This window comes from Anabas testudineus, chromosome 5 (assembly GCF_900324465.2).
Source record: "Anabas testudineus chromosome 5, fAnaTes1.2, whole genome shotgun sequence".
Lineage (NCBI taxonomy): Eukaryota > Metazoa > Chordata > Actinopteri > Anabantiformes > Anabantidae > Anabas > Anabas testudineus.
Genome location: NC_046614.1, coordinates 12,014,096 through 12,030,414, shown reverse-complemented (window position 1 = coordinate 12,030,414; position 16,319 = coordinate 12,014,096). Strand labels below are relative to the sequence as shown.

General features: G+C 41.7%; 3 protein-coding genes across 3 annotated transcripts; 1 reads left to right on the top strand and 2 right to left on the bottom strand.

The window, feature by feature from the left end:
- Positions 1 to 1,373: 1,373 nt before the first annotated feature.
- LOC113154911 (neurogenic differentiation factor 4-like) lies at positions 1,374 to 2,372 on the bottom strand. Its single transcript, XM_026349349.1, has one exon. The coding sequence runs from the start codon at positions 2,370 to 2,372 to the stop codon at positions 1,374 to 1,376; it is 999 nt and encodes a 332-aa protein (XP_026205134.1).
- Positions 2,373 to 7,616: 5,244 nt separating this feature from the next.
- On the bottom strand, positions 7,617 to 10,803 carry endou (endonuclease, polyU-specific). Its single transcript, XM_026348891.1, has 7 exons — positions 10,725 to 10,803; positions 9,402 to 9,573; positions 9,070 to 9,275; positions 8,414 to 8,527; positions 8,226 to 8,332; positions 7,999 to 8,141; positions 7,617 to 7,910 (listed from the first exon to the last, which is right to left on the bottom strand). Exons 1-7 carry the CDS (start codon positions 10,780 to 10,782, stop codon positions 7,796 to 7,798), a joined length of 915 nt encoding a protein of 304 aa, XP_026204676.1. The 5' UTR covers positions 10,783 to 10,803; the 3' UTR covers positions 7,617 to 7,795.
- A 1,018-nt stretch (positions 10,804 to 11,821) lies between these two features.
- Positions 11,822 to 15,095, top strand: tsfm (Ts translation elongation factor, mitochondrial). The gene is made up of 6 exons (XM_026347544.1): positions 11,822 to 11,947; positions 12,181 to 12,333; positions 12,430 to 12,558; positions 12,662 to 12,784; positions 13,432 to 13,513; positions 14,533 to 15,095. Exons 1-6 carry the CDS (start codon positions 11,900 to 11,902, stop codon positions 14,925 to 14,927), a joined length of 930 nt encoding a protein of 309 aa, XP_026203329.1. The 5' UTR covers positions 11,822 to 11,899; the 3' UTR covers positions 14,928 to 15,095.
- Positions 15,096 to 16,319: the final 1,224 nt, after the last annotated feature.

The following is a 16,319-nucleotide window of genomic DNA, read 5'->3' as shown; positions in this document are numbered from 1 at the left end:
GAAGATAAATTGACCAGCAAACTGATGAAGCAACTTGCTAACGTGATTCTTTCAGACCTTTCCCAGCAGTGACCCCTGACCCACTGTGAGCTTGTGACCCCTTCCCACTGACCTCTCAGTGGGTGGCCTTCACACTGACCAGCATACAAACCAGGACATCAGATATTTGTTATTTTTGTCCACTTTCACATTACACTTGTCAGTTGATGTTTTATATTAATTTTCTCTTTTCTACCTGATGTTAATAAATATTTCTCCTATCCGTTCAATCCTGCCTCTTCATCTAAAGAAGAAAAAGTCGTTCAACCCTATCAATCTTGATTTAAGTTTTACAAATGTGCATGTTTTTTAATGTCGCTCTGTGTTTGAAGGGTAAAGGGTTTAAATGTACAGACGTGTTTATTACACATGTGAGTGTTTAGTTGTCTGAGTGAATGTCAGGAGAGGATTAGTCCATCCCAGTGTCAGTGAAGGAGAAAGTCTGCACAGCCGAGCTGCCATGTTAATCATAAATCTTTATCTTACAACGGGCCTTGCACGTTCACCCTTTCATTAAAAAACAGCTAAAGGATTAGAGCAGCTAAATCGGGGAAAATGAGAAACAAAGTAGCGAGTAATCGCGATCCCTCTCTGCGGATGGTTGGTGATAGTGAACACAGACTCTACTGACTGGTGGAAATTTTAATATTTTAATCATTTTTGAAAAGAAACAAACATGAAAAGACTAAATTACAACATATCCAATGCGACATTTGTTGTCAATTACGTGTGAATCACCTGAGATCATGTTTTTTGCTTCTTCCCCTTGATCCTTCACTTTTTTTCTCCAGCTTTATTTATTTATTTTTTGGTCTATAAATCCTTCAGAGATCAGCTACATCATGTTCAGAAATGTGTTTCACGTGCAAAGCATGAAACAATACATAACAAAGAAAACTGGACACAAAACAAAGATGCTGTAAGAGATAAACATACATACAAAAAAGACCAGAAAGATGTCTGCAAACGAGCGCATATACAGTGTATTAAATTAAAGAATAAATAAAAATACTTTAACTCATGTAGAACATCTGATGTTACTGAAGCAAAATAAGAAGTGCTTATATTACAGTCATAGAACAAAACGGCTGGACCAAGATTTCCTGTTCATCATTTGTCAATCAATTATTTAAGAAAACCTGTTGGTTATTTCAGGTGCTTTCTAATATTAACAATGTTCAGCAACGCTGATCTACTGTGCAAGTGCTCCACACATGTAAACAAACCACTGTTGTTCTACTAGTCTTCTACTAACAGTCTACAGAGAAGGATCAATCTTCAGACCTAAAGTGTTTGTGAAGGATCAAAGTGTGAACGGACTCTCCTCATCCTCTTCAGTCTCTGTAGATGGAGGTTATCTGTCGGAGTGGCATGTGTGGTGGATGGTAGGAGTCATAAGGCCCCTCTAAATGTACATCGTAGTTGGTCTGAGTCTGATACAGGCCCTGCCCCAAAGCGGAGGGAGAGTAGTGGTGTGGGGGTGGGTAGTGGGGTGAAGGGTCCTGCTTAGGCACCAGGTTACTGCTGATGCTCAGAGGTGGTGTAGGAGGCCCGTCGTATGGCGGGGTCCCCACTCCGCCAGCGTTATACTCATTCGGTGAGTGATTCTCATACACGCCTCCTTTCGTTGATCTCAGGTGAAGCAGGTGAGCAGAGTCAAAAGTGCCATACGGGGGACTTGGCAGACCCGGAGAGGAGTAGCTCACCACCCCACTGAGAGGAGTAGTTGGTGCCTGAACGCTATGTCTGTCCTCAGTCCTCATCCCAGCACCAGGAGCTGGTCCCAGCTGCAGGCAGCCGGCCACCAGGTTTGTTGTGGGCTGTGAAAGACCCTTACAGAGCGTCTCCATGAAAGCCCTGCTCTCAGTGGACAGGCCCCCGTCCAGAGCCTCAGACAGAGCACAGATGTAGTTGCGAGCCAGCCTTAACGTCTCAATCTTGGACAGTTTCTGGGTTTTGGAGTGACAGGGCATGATGCTGCGCAGGTTCTCCAGGGCATCGTTTAGGCCATGCATACGTGAGCGCTCCCTGGCGTTGGCCTTTATACGCCTCGCACGGAACCGCTCCTGACGGGCTTTGGTCATTCGCTTTTTCTTGGGGCCTCGTCGTTTGGACTCATTTTCATCCTCCTGTCCGTCCTCTTCGTCCTCCTCATCTATCTCTGCATCCTCACTCCCCATCTCTCTGGTCTTTTGGTTCGTCCCGCCTGCTCTGTAGTGATGTGATGATCCTGAATTGTCTCCATCGGGGGAGCTCATGTCTCCATCCATCCACTGCAGAGGGCTGACGACCTCCTCTCCCTCCCCTGGTCTCACATACGGCTTAATCATCATAGTAGTCTATAAAAAAAAACATCTTTATTAGACATATGTGCTGTGCTGCAGGTATTAACAGGTTTACACATAATTCTCATTGCCAGCTATCATTTTACCATTTTTTAATTTAATGGTTTGCAACTTTGTGCTATTGACAATAATAATTATCAAGGTTTTCATAATTTTTATATGTTGTGTCATTTTTTTAACAAACTTACAGCCACAGAAGAAGAACAGCTGTGGCAGAAAGTATTTCACAGTCCATCTATTACAAAGTGCATCGTTCCACAGTTAAAAAGGTAGACTTGTTGTTGTTTAGACTATTTTATGTGTTATAGATTTAAATTGAACCAATTTGATGCCAATAAAAATAGACAAGGTTCAGCATTTTCCACTGGAGAAGAAGCCAATGTTTAAAAAAGTTATGGAATATACCTTAAAAAAGTTACCTAAATAATAATAATAATAATAAAAAAAGAAAATAGAATTTTTTTAGTGCCCATGTGTTTTTTTCTGTGGAGGGTCAATTCCGCAGTGGACGTTCAATTACTCAGCATTACCTCAGTATTTCTAAAATCCTGTCTACAGCCCGGTCGGATCGATGGATATAAGCTCTCTTCATTAGTGGAAACCAGTGATGACCATAAGTATTTTGTAAACCGTGTCTCTCCGCAGTCTTCAGATCAGGCCGGTGGTTTCAGCACCGGACAGTTCCCGCTGCTCCGCGCAGCCACAGGTGCTTCTCCCAAAAGGTGCGACAGGACTTCAACACCTTCGTGATGTGTAATGAGCATTTTATTTCTCAGTTTTGCATGATCTGTTTTCTCCCCCTTCTCCCCCTCTCTCAAGGTAATCCCGGTCAACTTGTGAACTAGTAATACCCCGGCGAGATCAAGTCGCTGACAGGACTTCAATCTGGGGCATCGCAGGATTTGCTCCGTGGATGAAGCGACGACCATGGGATTAAATGAAAGATCGACATCCCCCAGATCAGTGACAGAGGACTCACAGTAGATTGAAATGAAAAACGCAAAACTATTAAAGTCTCGTCACAAATTGCGTGCTTGAGCAGCTATTAGGGCAATGTCGACTCAGTCATATCGATAATCCTGCTGTACACATTTTCATTAGATAAAGTCGTTGCACATTAGCTGCAAGTGTTTTAGGAGACGAAACCTGCACGGACCGTCCTGTGGACCAACATGTTAGATATGGAAAAAACAACTATTCCAACCTACAGCATAAAATAGTTGATTTGTCTTTTTTTTTAACATACCGGTGCTGATGTGTCCCGGGACGTCCCACAGAAGTTTGTCAGGTGATGCTCTTCTTGTCTCTACGGATTACAGTTCGGTCTCAGCCTCCACCATCCAACAGTAGCTGAGCTGTCTCCTCACGCAGAGCTGTCCCACAGTGCGGGTCACTCTGCGGGGGCTCTGGGTTTTAGCCTCCACGTTGACGCTCCTCCCACTCCCATCCAATTCGTGGTGAAGCGCGTGGCCGGCGTGTGTGTGTGTGTGTGTGTGTGTGTGTGTGTGTGTGTGTGTGTGTGTCGGGGAGATGTGCATAATCTCAGTGAAATAGCCCAGACTAACAGGAGAGGCCCCGGCCTTTGTTGCTTTGCGAGGGCCGCCACCAAATCCACAGAAGGTTTGCGCTGAGCGGAGGGAGACGCGCTCGGTCGGCTGAGCCTAACTGTATGTGACAGCTTGAAGTTGGCCATGAGCAGGTGTTTGCTCCATCCCCTCTTCCAGCCATCCATCCATCCCATACTGCGGAAATAGTCTGTTGAGCAAGTTCAGCTCACCCAAGAGGCAGCTCCAGACCGAATAAGTTTGGCCACATGAGATGCGCAGTTACATCAGTAATATGACTTTGGGGCTCATTCACTCCCTCTCCTCTGCAGGATGGAGAAGTAAATAAGTCTTCACTGTTTTAAAGCTTAAAGGTACATGTCCCATATTGAATGTTTAAATGTTTCCAGCTGAGCACCATGGATGATTGTCCATGTTTTTGTTTTTAAAGCTGAAAGGATCTCAACACTTACAAATACAGAGCACCACAATATATATAACCCTAACCCATAGGATTTTTTCTCAGTCAGTAATGAAACTTCTAAGCAATATACTGAAGTGACTGTGTAATGGAAAATATCATGTGTATAAATATACAGACATAGATGTATTAAAAGCATATATTTTAGTAAATTAAGTGTCCTTTTTATTTTATCAGGTTGATCATTCGAGACGTAACAATGTTATGCTTATGTGCATTCTCAGAATAAATCAGGTTGTATAATGGTATAAACACACACTTATAATATCCGATAATCAATTTGATTGTAAAGTGTAACATATTATAATGCACAACACGATCAGGGAGCAGAGAGACAGAGAAAATTCATTATTTAAGAACTGAGCACCACGTGTTCTAACGAGAAGGCTCAATAAGTCGTCTGCACAACCGAAGTATGTGCTTTTCATTCCCTGTTCATTTCCAGGTCGACCACCTTTCCCACTGCTCCTCCCCCTGGGTCTCTGCCTGTCCTATTCCACACCTGCAACCTGAAATGGGAATAGCAGAGCTGTGCGTTCTCCATCCCCAGAGTCAAACCAGCGGGGGAATATTGTAGCTGAGGCCTCAAAGGTAACCACACACAATGCGGTTTATGATATGTACAAGAATTGGCACATTATTTAGTTTTAGGGGTATGAGTTACATCCCAATCTTATTAAAATGAGAGCGAGAGAACTGCTCTGCTCTTTTTTATTTTATTTTTTTTCCGGTTTGACCCACCTATTGTGTGTCATCCAGTCTTCATGTTCCACAAGTGGTGCTCAAGTGATAATACTGTATGTATGCCATGATGTCCCCAGGTCCCCTAGTCCTGGCCACACATGATGAAGTCCTCCTACAGATGGTCTTCTCTTAAACATATCTCTCATTTTAACAGTCTGTGGCTCATATGCTCATCTATCCTCCACTGGCAGCTCTGCTCACTCAGCATGTTCACATTGCTCAGAGGACAGTCCCTCCCTCACATTTTCTAGTAAAAATGGACAGATAAAACTTCACTCCAGTACACACACAGCCATGACCCTACTGCGAATCCCCAATGTTTGCGTGTGTGATAGTGGGGTAAACTGGGATATGTCCATCTGTTGTACTGGAAGTCCTCGGAGAGGTCCACAGTTTGAGGAGTATGTGTATGAGTGTGTGTGTGTGTTTTTTTTACAAAGTGAAGACACTTTAGCAGGATGAGAAGGGTGTTTAAAGACTAGGTTTTAGTTAGTTAAGGTTAGAATAAGGTTTTGGTTAGGGTACAATTTAGTGTGAGGCCATTGTTGTGATGGTCTGGGTTAGGGTAAGGCAGTACATGTGATAAATTAAAAATTGAAACAGAGTAGATTAACATGGCCTGCGTAACAGAAGGGGGCTAGGGAATGCATTATGTCAATGAGTGTCCTCACACTGACTGCCATACAAAAATGTGTGTGTGTGTGTGAGAGAGTATATGTTTTGAGAAGTGAATAGACTAAAAGGGGGCAATCAAATAATTTTTCTTTGGCAATATCAGCAGACTTGGATACACTTTTACAGCAGTGAAAGTCCAAAAAGGTCACAACAGTGGACCAGGACTGTGTCTGTCACTCTGCATGAGTCTGTATTCACTTTAAAATTTATGCCATTGGTGATAACAATGACAACACGATCATCACATTGTTCAGAAATCAGACAAAACCTCCAGAGAATGAACGTTGCACTGTATTTCATGGTCCCACATCAACTTTAGAAATGGCCAGCATCTAAGCCAAACTTGAACCTCCCTCCAGGCCAGCACCGACCCTTGAGAGACAGGGGTGATGTTGACCATGTGTCCCTCTACTAACCATCTCATTGATGGACCCCACTACTGGGTAAAATAGACACCCCACCCTCTGCCTGAACCCCTAAACCCCCGTAACCCTTCCCTAAACCCTCTGCTGGCCCCCCGTTGTGTGTACTCATTGGCTGACCGCCTTCAGGCGTCCCTTTTCCACAGGTCCATTGTTTGGCCCCATAAGCAGCTTTGTTTCTGCATGTGCAGCTGGGCTAGCCTGTGCAGCCATTAGCTGCTACACACTAAAGGGAAAGAAGTATAATATAATTACAAAACAAAAGTCAGGTGGCTCACGAGATCTGCCAGAAGAAGCCCATTTTGGAGGGACACGCTGGCGGGTGGCCAGCTATAATTCGATTATGAAGTTGTGTGAGTGACAAAAGAAACAATTGAATCTTTTTTTCTTTTATTTGCCCCACTGTGATTTAATTTGATTCCACTGGGGCTGTAAAAAGCGAGCAGTGTGAAAAGAGGGAAGATTTACTTTTCTAATTTCTGGAGCCACCAGTTAGTTCAGAAAATGTAATATTGTCCAACAAAATAACGAGAGGAAATTCTTCCCTGGGCCACCTTTATTGTCATGTTGCTGCATTTGACGCAACATCGTGACTTCCAGATGAATCGCTGAAGGCCGCAGTTTTTCTGCAAACTGACTGGTCTTGTGCTCGTGTTTTGCATGAATGCACACAGACTGGTGGACAATGGGATCAGTGGCATATCCATCTCCTGTAATACTTTCTTTAAACAGGGCTGCAAGTGTGTCCCAGTGTTCTGTCGGCAGACCAGAATTTATCCTGTTAGTCACCCTAGATGAGTGAAAGAGTAAAATCAACCCCCATCCCAGCTGGACACACACACACACACACACATACACCAAGGATGCACTCACACATGCACACTTAACCCCACACTGGGGAGTTACACACACAGCTTTATGGACAGCTGATAAGAACAGGTTTAGCTGGTGGCTACTGTTCAGAGCAGGTCAAGCAGAACAGGATCTGTTAATGTCTTTTTATTTCTATAGTTCATACCGCAAAAGACTGCACTTAGTTTTTTTTTTGTTTTGTTTTGTTTAGTTTTTTTTTGCTGTTATATAAGACAATAAGCAATTGTGTTACATGCACACATGCTGTTCCTACAGAAGGGCTGGTGTCAGCATTGTGCCCAGTCAGGGAGTAAACGCCCATTTTTTGCCCCATTAGGCACAGTTTGATCGTGCCACTGGGAGAGCACCACATTCTCATGCTCTGTAAGACTGCTCAGAAATGTTAATGGACTGTCTGCTTTTCTATTTGATTTACACAAGTGGACGTGCATGAGTCAGTGTGGGCGACTTCTGGAGTGTGTCAAACAAAAGGCTAAACCAATGTTTGAAGATGTTTTACGGATAAATCTGAATTGTTTTATTAGAACATGCTGGGAAAGAACATGTAATACATGTATATCACCACATCTTTTAACTTTAAAATTTGAAAACGCCTCTTAAATTTCACTGTCATGCTTCTGTTGGCAGGATGATATTATTTCAAAAGCCTTCATACAAAGAGTCTAATGAGCTTCAGGGGGTTACAGGGTAGGCAGAGGCGACAAACTTCTTCCCATTGCCATAGGAAGAGTTATCCCAGGTATAAGTTTGGATTTTGAGCTCCTTCCCTCCCAGGCTGAGGCGACACCTGAGGATGATGGACAATAAAAAAATCTCAATTAGAATTTTTTTTTTCACAAACCCAAGGTTATCATAGCATGGGTAGATTTACTTACTGTTTTCCAGGACGAGCGATATAACAGAGGCTGTAAATGGCCAAGTCAAATTCAGGACTGCTGCCGATCATTGCAGAGCCGACCTGCTTGAAGTAGCCATCCCACATGAACTGCATCCCCAGGACATCAGGGTAATTAGTCCACTGAGACGAACAGAAAAAAGAGTATTACTGGAGTGCTTCACATGTTGCAGTATAAAATAAAATGTCTTTATCGCGGACACTTACGGCCCCATCAAAGCTGTGACTGTAGTAGTTGAGCTGTCCCTTTTTCTCAAGAAGATAAAACTGGATCCAGTTGTGGAAACCAGACACCTTTCCTCCCTTAATCTCCCCTGGTAAACAGTGTAGTTACGTGAACACGTGCAACATTTATTTTCAAGACATCAGCAATGTTTCAAATACATTTGACAAACCTGCAAAGACATGCTCAAAGCCACTGGAATCTTGCTTGTTGTTGTTGCGGGAGTATAGTCCAAACCACATCATCTTCAGGTCCTGAATGAACTCCTTCTCTGATGCATAGACGCCTTAAAATGCAGAATAAAATACACTTCGAACACTAGAAGTTTTCAAACATGGGAGACCCACAAGGAGAATTAACGTATAAACCTCAATTATTACAATGTGATTAAAAAAATCTAAATGTCTCAATAAAAACCAAACTCTCAGACGTGCTCTGAATATTTTAGAATTTGTCAGACTTTGTGTTTCTCTGGTGCATTGTGAACAAATGTCAACAAAATTATTTGGAAAGAATAAAAAAAAAAACACTCATCACTCAAACATTTAAATGTAATTGAGTGATAATTCTCTTTACCTCCAGGCGCACTACTAACAGGAGCTACATTGACTTTATAATTTATAATACTTTTAATGGTGATAAAATGTAAACAAACAGAGGGTAAAAAGCAGCTGTTAAGATGTAGCCGCTGTTAACTCACTGACTCAGTGACTACTTGTTTACATTTGTCAAAGGATTATGGGAATTGGGAAACTTAAAGCATGAGTGGATTTTTTTTTTCATGTGGCACTGTGGAGCCCACAGAGTCAGACTTTTTAAATTAATTACCCTTGGAGTGGAGGAAAGTAAACAGCTCTGTGCCCAGCTTAGTGTTGGAAATGGTCTCCTTAAGAAAAGTGTCCTGCTCAGCCTGCTGCTGAGAGCTGAAGCTCTCTGAAGTTCCAGTCATCCTGTGGTAGTTGTCAAGCAGATTCAAGAGAGCGGCATAAGTGGGCCTGGAGAAGAGAGTCTTCTCATCCAAGTAGCGGAACAAGCTGGAAGAACAAAGACACACACACACACACACACACACACACACACACAAAAGAGATGAATGCTCCAACATCAAGAAAAAGAAGAGCCCGTGAGAGGATGCTGTGGTAATAAGACAGTCGGCTCACGGCTGGGAGGAGAGATCTGCTTGTGAGTTTGTCTGAGAGTTGGACACCAGAGCCTGAGTGTCCGTGATCAACTGTGAGGCTGAAGCCTTGTTTGAGTCCAGACTGTAAAGAGTCTCAGAAACAGCCTTGATCTCAGCGTCAGTGATTGTACTGCGACCGTCTGCCGCTTCACCTGTGGAAGAAACACAGATAATGTCACAATGGAGGTGATGAACAAATGCAGTATTAATATGATGGAAAGTAACTCCACAAGTACTAGACTTGTACTTGATTAGTTTCCTTTTATTCCACATTACTTAGATTCCACTATGCTATTACAAAATATTGTACTTATTTGTCCACTACATAGAGTTTACAACCACTTTCTACTTAATAAATGCATCTATATAAAAGTAATGTAAAAGACAAATAATACCATCTTAAACATGTATTACTAAATGATATAGAAACATTTCTGCTGTAGTTTTATTTTTTAAAGTTTCTGTACATTTTGTAGATAATACTTCTGAATGCAGGACTTTTCATTTATGGTATAGTGTATTAATAATTGCAATACTGCTAATTGTATATTAATAAAAGTATTGAAAAGGGTTTTATATAACATAAAGGGGTTTGAGGTGTTGTGAAGCCCAACACTGACATCCACTGGTCATACACTGACAAAGAGACCTATTAATATGTCATTAATATCAACAGCATATTACATAAGCAGTATAGTATATAGCATTTGTAGTACAATAATAGTGATGCATGTGTAAATACCTTTTCCCAAATTTGACCAAACTACAATAGTTATTCTCTGAGACACTATGATTATATCCAGTTGTTGTTGTTTAGACCACGACACAACCACATAAAATGAGTGTAAAGCAAGAGGTTAAGCTACTTTCACAATCTACAGATGAAGAGCTTGGTGAACTCTTTGAGTGCAGCACCACATGGTTCATTGTTTGACTATTAACAGATTAGATTCACTGTCCCTACCCCTAACCGTGTGAAAATCATCAGGTGTCATAGTTGTTCCAGAAAGGGGAACACAAACAGGTAGACACCAACTAACAGTCGTGAGGTGCGGCACGTGAAACTGGATAAGCTACAGTTGCTGCCTTACTGCTACAGAGTCCTGTGTAGTCGCTGCAGCAGTTTTTTGTACTCGAAAAACAGACAAGATACATATTGTTAGTTTAAAACAGTCTACAGTACAGCACCTGACAGGAGTCCAGCATGTCTGAAAACCATCAGGGCAAAAGACAAAGCAGAAACAGAGACACCAAAAATTATAGGTTAAGGTTATAACAACAGAGCAGAAAAACAAACTCTTACTGCTGCATCCCAGGCAGAACAGGGTCACACAAAGTGCAAGTACAGGACAGACCTTCATCTTTGATCAGCTGCAACCTGAAAACAAGGTGGACTGGCTGCACTCGTGCTCTCCCTTTTATACTGGGTTTCATCTGACCAATCCAAGCACAGCACTGTTCACAGCTGCTCTGACTGTCCATCTATGTACTGTATCTCTGTCTATCTAAACTCAGCCCAGACGTCTGTCACACTTTAAAATGTGCTTTCAGGTGATATTTTCACTTATGTTGATACATTGGAGGTGTTGGTGAACCACGGCACCCCTATACCAAATAATACATTTTTAAAGATTGAAATAAACTTTCTCTTGCTTCTCTGTGAAACTGCACATCTGCTTATCACACAGACGGTGCTTTAATGTATCAAAATAAAACCATATCAAGTAGTGATATTGATAACGACTGCAGTTTCAGAGTTTTAACATTTCTTTTGAAAAAAAAACAACAATTTCTGTGTTCAAAAAATGAAAAGAACAGTACCTCTTTACAGTCCATTGTGTTTTACAGTACAGAAAAGCCACAGATTTCAGTACAAAATAAAATTATTTAAAGCATGCACACGTCTTTCAGGGCCGTTTGTTAGTACCCCTGCCAGAGTGACCAGACGCTGTATTTCACAGGGTTCATATAAGATTAGCCAGAGTTGCTGACCTGCTTCAGTTCATGCTGAGGTCATGTGTGTACAACAACAAAGACATGGTATATTTAGAGGAAAACAGACAATACTGAAATAATTAAGGCTCATCCTAATGTATAATGTATAACTGTAGTTTTTCTCGGGTTGGGTTTATAGTTTTCTCCGAAAGCTGTAAGTGAATTTGTGGCATTTTCCCACTTCAAAAGTGGCACACTTGTAGGTGACCCCTTCAAACAAGAGGCTATTCAGGACAGAGGACTGAGTCATATAATATACTGACACAATAATAAAATAAATAAATAAGAAATAATAATAATATCAATCAATAAATAAATGGACAATCGCGTGTAGTTGTAACTGTACTCCCGTCCTGCAGAGGGCGCCAAACAGTAACAACTACCCTTAAAACTGTTGTTGTCCCTAGACGGCTTCCTTACACAGCGTGGCTTTCAATGACATTTGAGTCTTCATAAGTCACTTCACTTCTCCACAGTGTAAAGATGTCGTTAACCTTTTTATTCAGAACCATTTCTAGAGACGTTGTAAAGGTGAGCCGATTTAATCTTAAACGTTGAATTTACCTGAAGGTGGGTTTTACTCTAATTTACCAGCCGTTCAGTTTTAGCTTGCTGCTACATTCTCATTTCATGGTGATTAGATGTCACTGACGCCGTTTGATGTGACAAACGTTTACTACATCTGATTGTTTACTAACCTAGACCACTGGACCTTTTGAAGTTATTATACCTTCTGCTTTCTAATATACCTTTTTTATCCTCAGGCCAGCCTTTGCCAGCATGTACAGTCTCTACACACTGGTTGTCAGCTCCTGGCAGCAGACAAAACCCTCCTGATGAAACTGCGGAAAAACACCGGCTACACCTTCATTAACTGCAAGAAAGCACTGGAGAAGTTTGATAATGACATAGCACGGGTAACCACCTCTCTCAGTCTCCCTCTGTGCTCACAATTCAAAGTGTGAGGTTCAATATGGTGACTGTGTTTTGGATGTGATTTGTCAAACTTTCAGGCAGAGACGTGGCTAAACGAGCAGGCCCAGAAGGAGGGCTGGAGCAAAGCAAACAAGGTGGAGGGTCGCAAAGTTAAAGAGGGTCTGATCGGTCTCTTTGTAGGAGACAAAGCTGCGGTTATGGTGGAGGTAAGGCCAGTGGTACGGAAATGTATCACTCTGCAATTTAATGGACATGACAGCAGTCAGTGATCCTGTATGTTTTGTCTCTCTTGTTGTCTGTTTGATGCAGGTCAACTGCGAAACAGACTTTGTTGCACGCAATGAGAAGTTCCAGGAGCTGGTTAAAGATGTGACATTAGTCACCTTGGCTCATCACCAGAACAAAACCCAAGGCCAAGCAGGATATATCAAGGTAAAGGTCCTTTAATTTAACTAATGATTATTCCCCTAAATGTAAATAGATATATAGAGTACCAGGGTATAATGGTGCAGGGTCGATTCTTTCTAGATCTCCAGTACATTCAATTCAGTACAGTTACACGACTGCAGGTTTCACAGGTGAACGTTTATAACATTAAAAAATTATATTTTATTAAAAAGTGGCAGTGGTATAGGTTATACTTTCAGAATGTTAACTTATACTTTAACTTTAACTTTATAATGTTAACTGTGATGTTTTATCTGTTTTATCCCCTGTAATCACTTAATTACATTACACCTGACAATAATACAGATGTCCAACAATATAGTAGGAGAATCTATAATTATTAATTGTACTTACATTAATAAATGTCTGTCCTAATATCTGTGGTGCCTTGTTGAAATCAGATAACAATGTGATGTATTTTAGAAACCTTTGGGTTTAAAGGTTTTTCCACAGTTTTATTAGCAGCATATTTGATTGTTTTAGTGTGATGAATGCAGTGCAAGACCTCTAAAGGTTGGTGCCAATAGGAGGGAATACACATACAGTACTGAGTGTGTAGATTCATCACATTAATTGTATTCAACACTGTATACTAGAATAATTCATCTTTTACAAACTATATTTGTTTTCAGAGTGTCCTGGCAAGTGATCAGTTGAGCAAACTCAGTGTGGGTGAAGGAGCTTCACTTGCAGACCAGGTGGCTCTCGCAATAGGTCAGTAAGAAAAATGTTTTTCAGTTCTCCACTCTTCTCCCAGCATTTCTTCAACTGGATTTTCCATAGAACCTACACAATGTATCATGTTCTGTTACGAAAATAGCTGAGAATAAACTCTTACTTATACTGTAATCCAGCAAAGTAATGTGAACACTTACATGCTTAAAGCATACTGTAGTGTATTTTAGGACATTAGCATTTGTAAAGCAGACACAACAATTTTTTGTATTCATTTGCAACATCCCACACTTGACCATATTTTCATGTGATTATATTATAAGTTAAAATAAGATAAAACACCATATGTATAAGTTAATCAATAATTCAACATAATGTTTATGTAATATAAGTTGACCTCAGTGATCACTCTCACAAATATGCCACATGATTCACTGAAGAATTATTTTATTTATTCGCATTCATTGTGAACAAGATTTGACATGTTTGCTTCCAAGTGATGATATGTGCATAGTCTCTATAGTTTCATCTTGATGTGTTTCTGCTGCCCCCAAGTGGTCAAAAATCAGTCGATCCGTTATTATGTCAAGGTAAATAAAACGTAATTGCTAAAAACGCAATCAAACATCAAACATGATATAATTTAATCAAATTCAGATATTGACATGTAGAATTGGAAATTGACTTACTGTTATGTAGCAGCAAAAAAGAGCAAACAAACATCTTTGTATGAAGCAAGAAGTGTAAGTTATTGATTTGATACATGAGGAAGGAGAAAATTCAAGATTCAAAAAAACTTTATTAATCCCAGAGGGAAATTACCTCATTACAGTTGTTCTCAAAACAGACATAAAGAAAGGAAACCACTACCAGGAAAGAGCCACCAACATAAATACAGAATAACGTCTATACAGAAAACACAATATATACCTAATATGTGAGAAGAATGAAAATGGGTCAATAATTATAGTCCAGGGTGAAACGACAGCAGTTATAAAACCAGCTGAAATCAGTTTAATGCATTGTCTCTGATGACAGGTGTCACACTTTCTTTCCAGGTCGCCTCGGTGAGAACATGTCAGTGAAGCGGGCGGTGACAGTTGGTGTGCCTGCTGAGTGGCACATCGGCTCATATGTGCACGGTGGTGTGAGCAGCCAGAGTGAGGTGGCCATGGGCCGATACGGGGCCCTGGTCATTTTCCAGGGTGGGAAAGAGGGAGAACAGAAAACATTAGGCCGTAAGCTGGCGCAGCACATAGTGGGAGAGGCCCCTGTGTCCCTGGGCAACATGGACGACCTGCCGTGTGGAGAAAGTGAAACACGTCTGCTGCCTCAGACCTTCCTGGGAGACCCGAGCAGAACCGTGGCACAGTTCCTTAGAGGTCAGGAGGCTCGAGTGCTGGACTTTGTCCGATTTCAGTGTGGAGATACAACCAGTGAAGAAGCAGAATGAAAGGAGGGAAATCATGAATCCAAAAGAATTTGGCGAAAGTCAATATTTCATAAGAAGATGATATTGAAGTCTGCATTTATTCTCTAATATTAAGACACTTATCATGCATTTGAAAGTGGAATATATAGACTAGCACTGGTGCTTCATGAAATAAACAGTCCAACAATGTTTTAGTTTTTTTTCTTGTCTTGAAATCTCGGTCCAAGCTCACATGACTTCCATTTTTCTCTGATGCTAAGTTTTTTTTATTTACATGTGATGTCCAGGAGTTTATTCTAATGGGTTTTGACAGTGTGTTATACTGAATGTCCCCGGACTGCACAAGTGCATGTGATTAAGTGACGGGTTGTTACTGCTGTTTCTGTTCTGTCAAGTACTTTGGTCTTATTTTTCTGATATTAATTAGACACTTTTCTTTACGTTTTTCAACTTATAACCGGTTGTTTCCCAAAAAATGTAATTCAAATGAATCCTCGACATTAGCTTTGTCATTGATAATAATTAAAGGGACGGTTTCTGAATAGAAAAATGAATCAAGGTTTTTAAAGTCATTCTTTCTTTGAACCTTTGCATGAACTGAACTTAAGCTCACCTGAAGCTGATTCCTGCAGGAAGCTTATTTATGAAGCACATGAAGAACAAACTTGGCCCGTACTTGTGCATTTGTGTTATTGAACGAATCAAGTTAATTCTGCTTAAAATGCATGGTTTTCTCAGATGAGTAGTTGGAGGTTTTCTACTAAAAGCCTAGTTTTAGAGTATTGAGTGTGTGTACTGCCACCTCCGGCAAGTACCTCCGGCGCAACTCTTTATCATACTATTTGAAGGAAGGTAATAATTTACAGAAAGGATGAGGCACAGCTCATTCGTGTAGTTCGTATAATAAAACTAGGCCTTCTACTTTTCCCCCGGTTGGTCCATGTGCTGCCTCTAAGCCTCTCCTGGACCTGTCTCCCTCTCCTGGACCTCTCTCCCTCTCCTGGACCTCTCTCCCTCTCCTGGACCTCTCTCCCTCTCCTGGACCTCTCAGCCTCTCCTGGACCTGTCTCCCTCTCCTGGACCTGTCTCCCTCTCCTGGACCTCTCTCCCTCTCCTGGACCTCTCTCCCTCTCCTGGACCTGTCTCCCTCTCCTGGACCTGTCTCCCTCTCCTGGACCTCTCAGCCTCTCCTGGACCTCTCTCCCTCTCCTGGACCTGTCTCCCTCTCCTGGACCTGTCTCCCTCTCCTGGACCTGTCTCCCTCTCCTGGACCTCTCTCCCTCTCCTGGACCTCTCTCCCTCTCCTGGACCTGTCTCCCTCTCCTGGACCTGTCTCCCTCTCCTGGACCTCTCTCCCTCTCCTGGACCTGTCTCCCTCTCCTGGACCTCTCTCCCTCTCCTGGACCTCTCTCC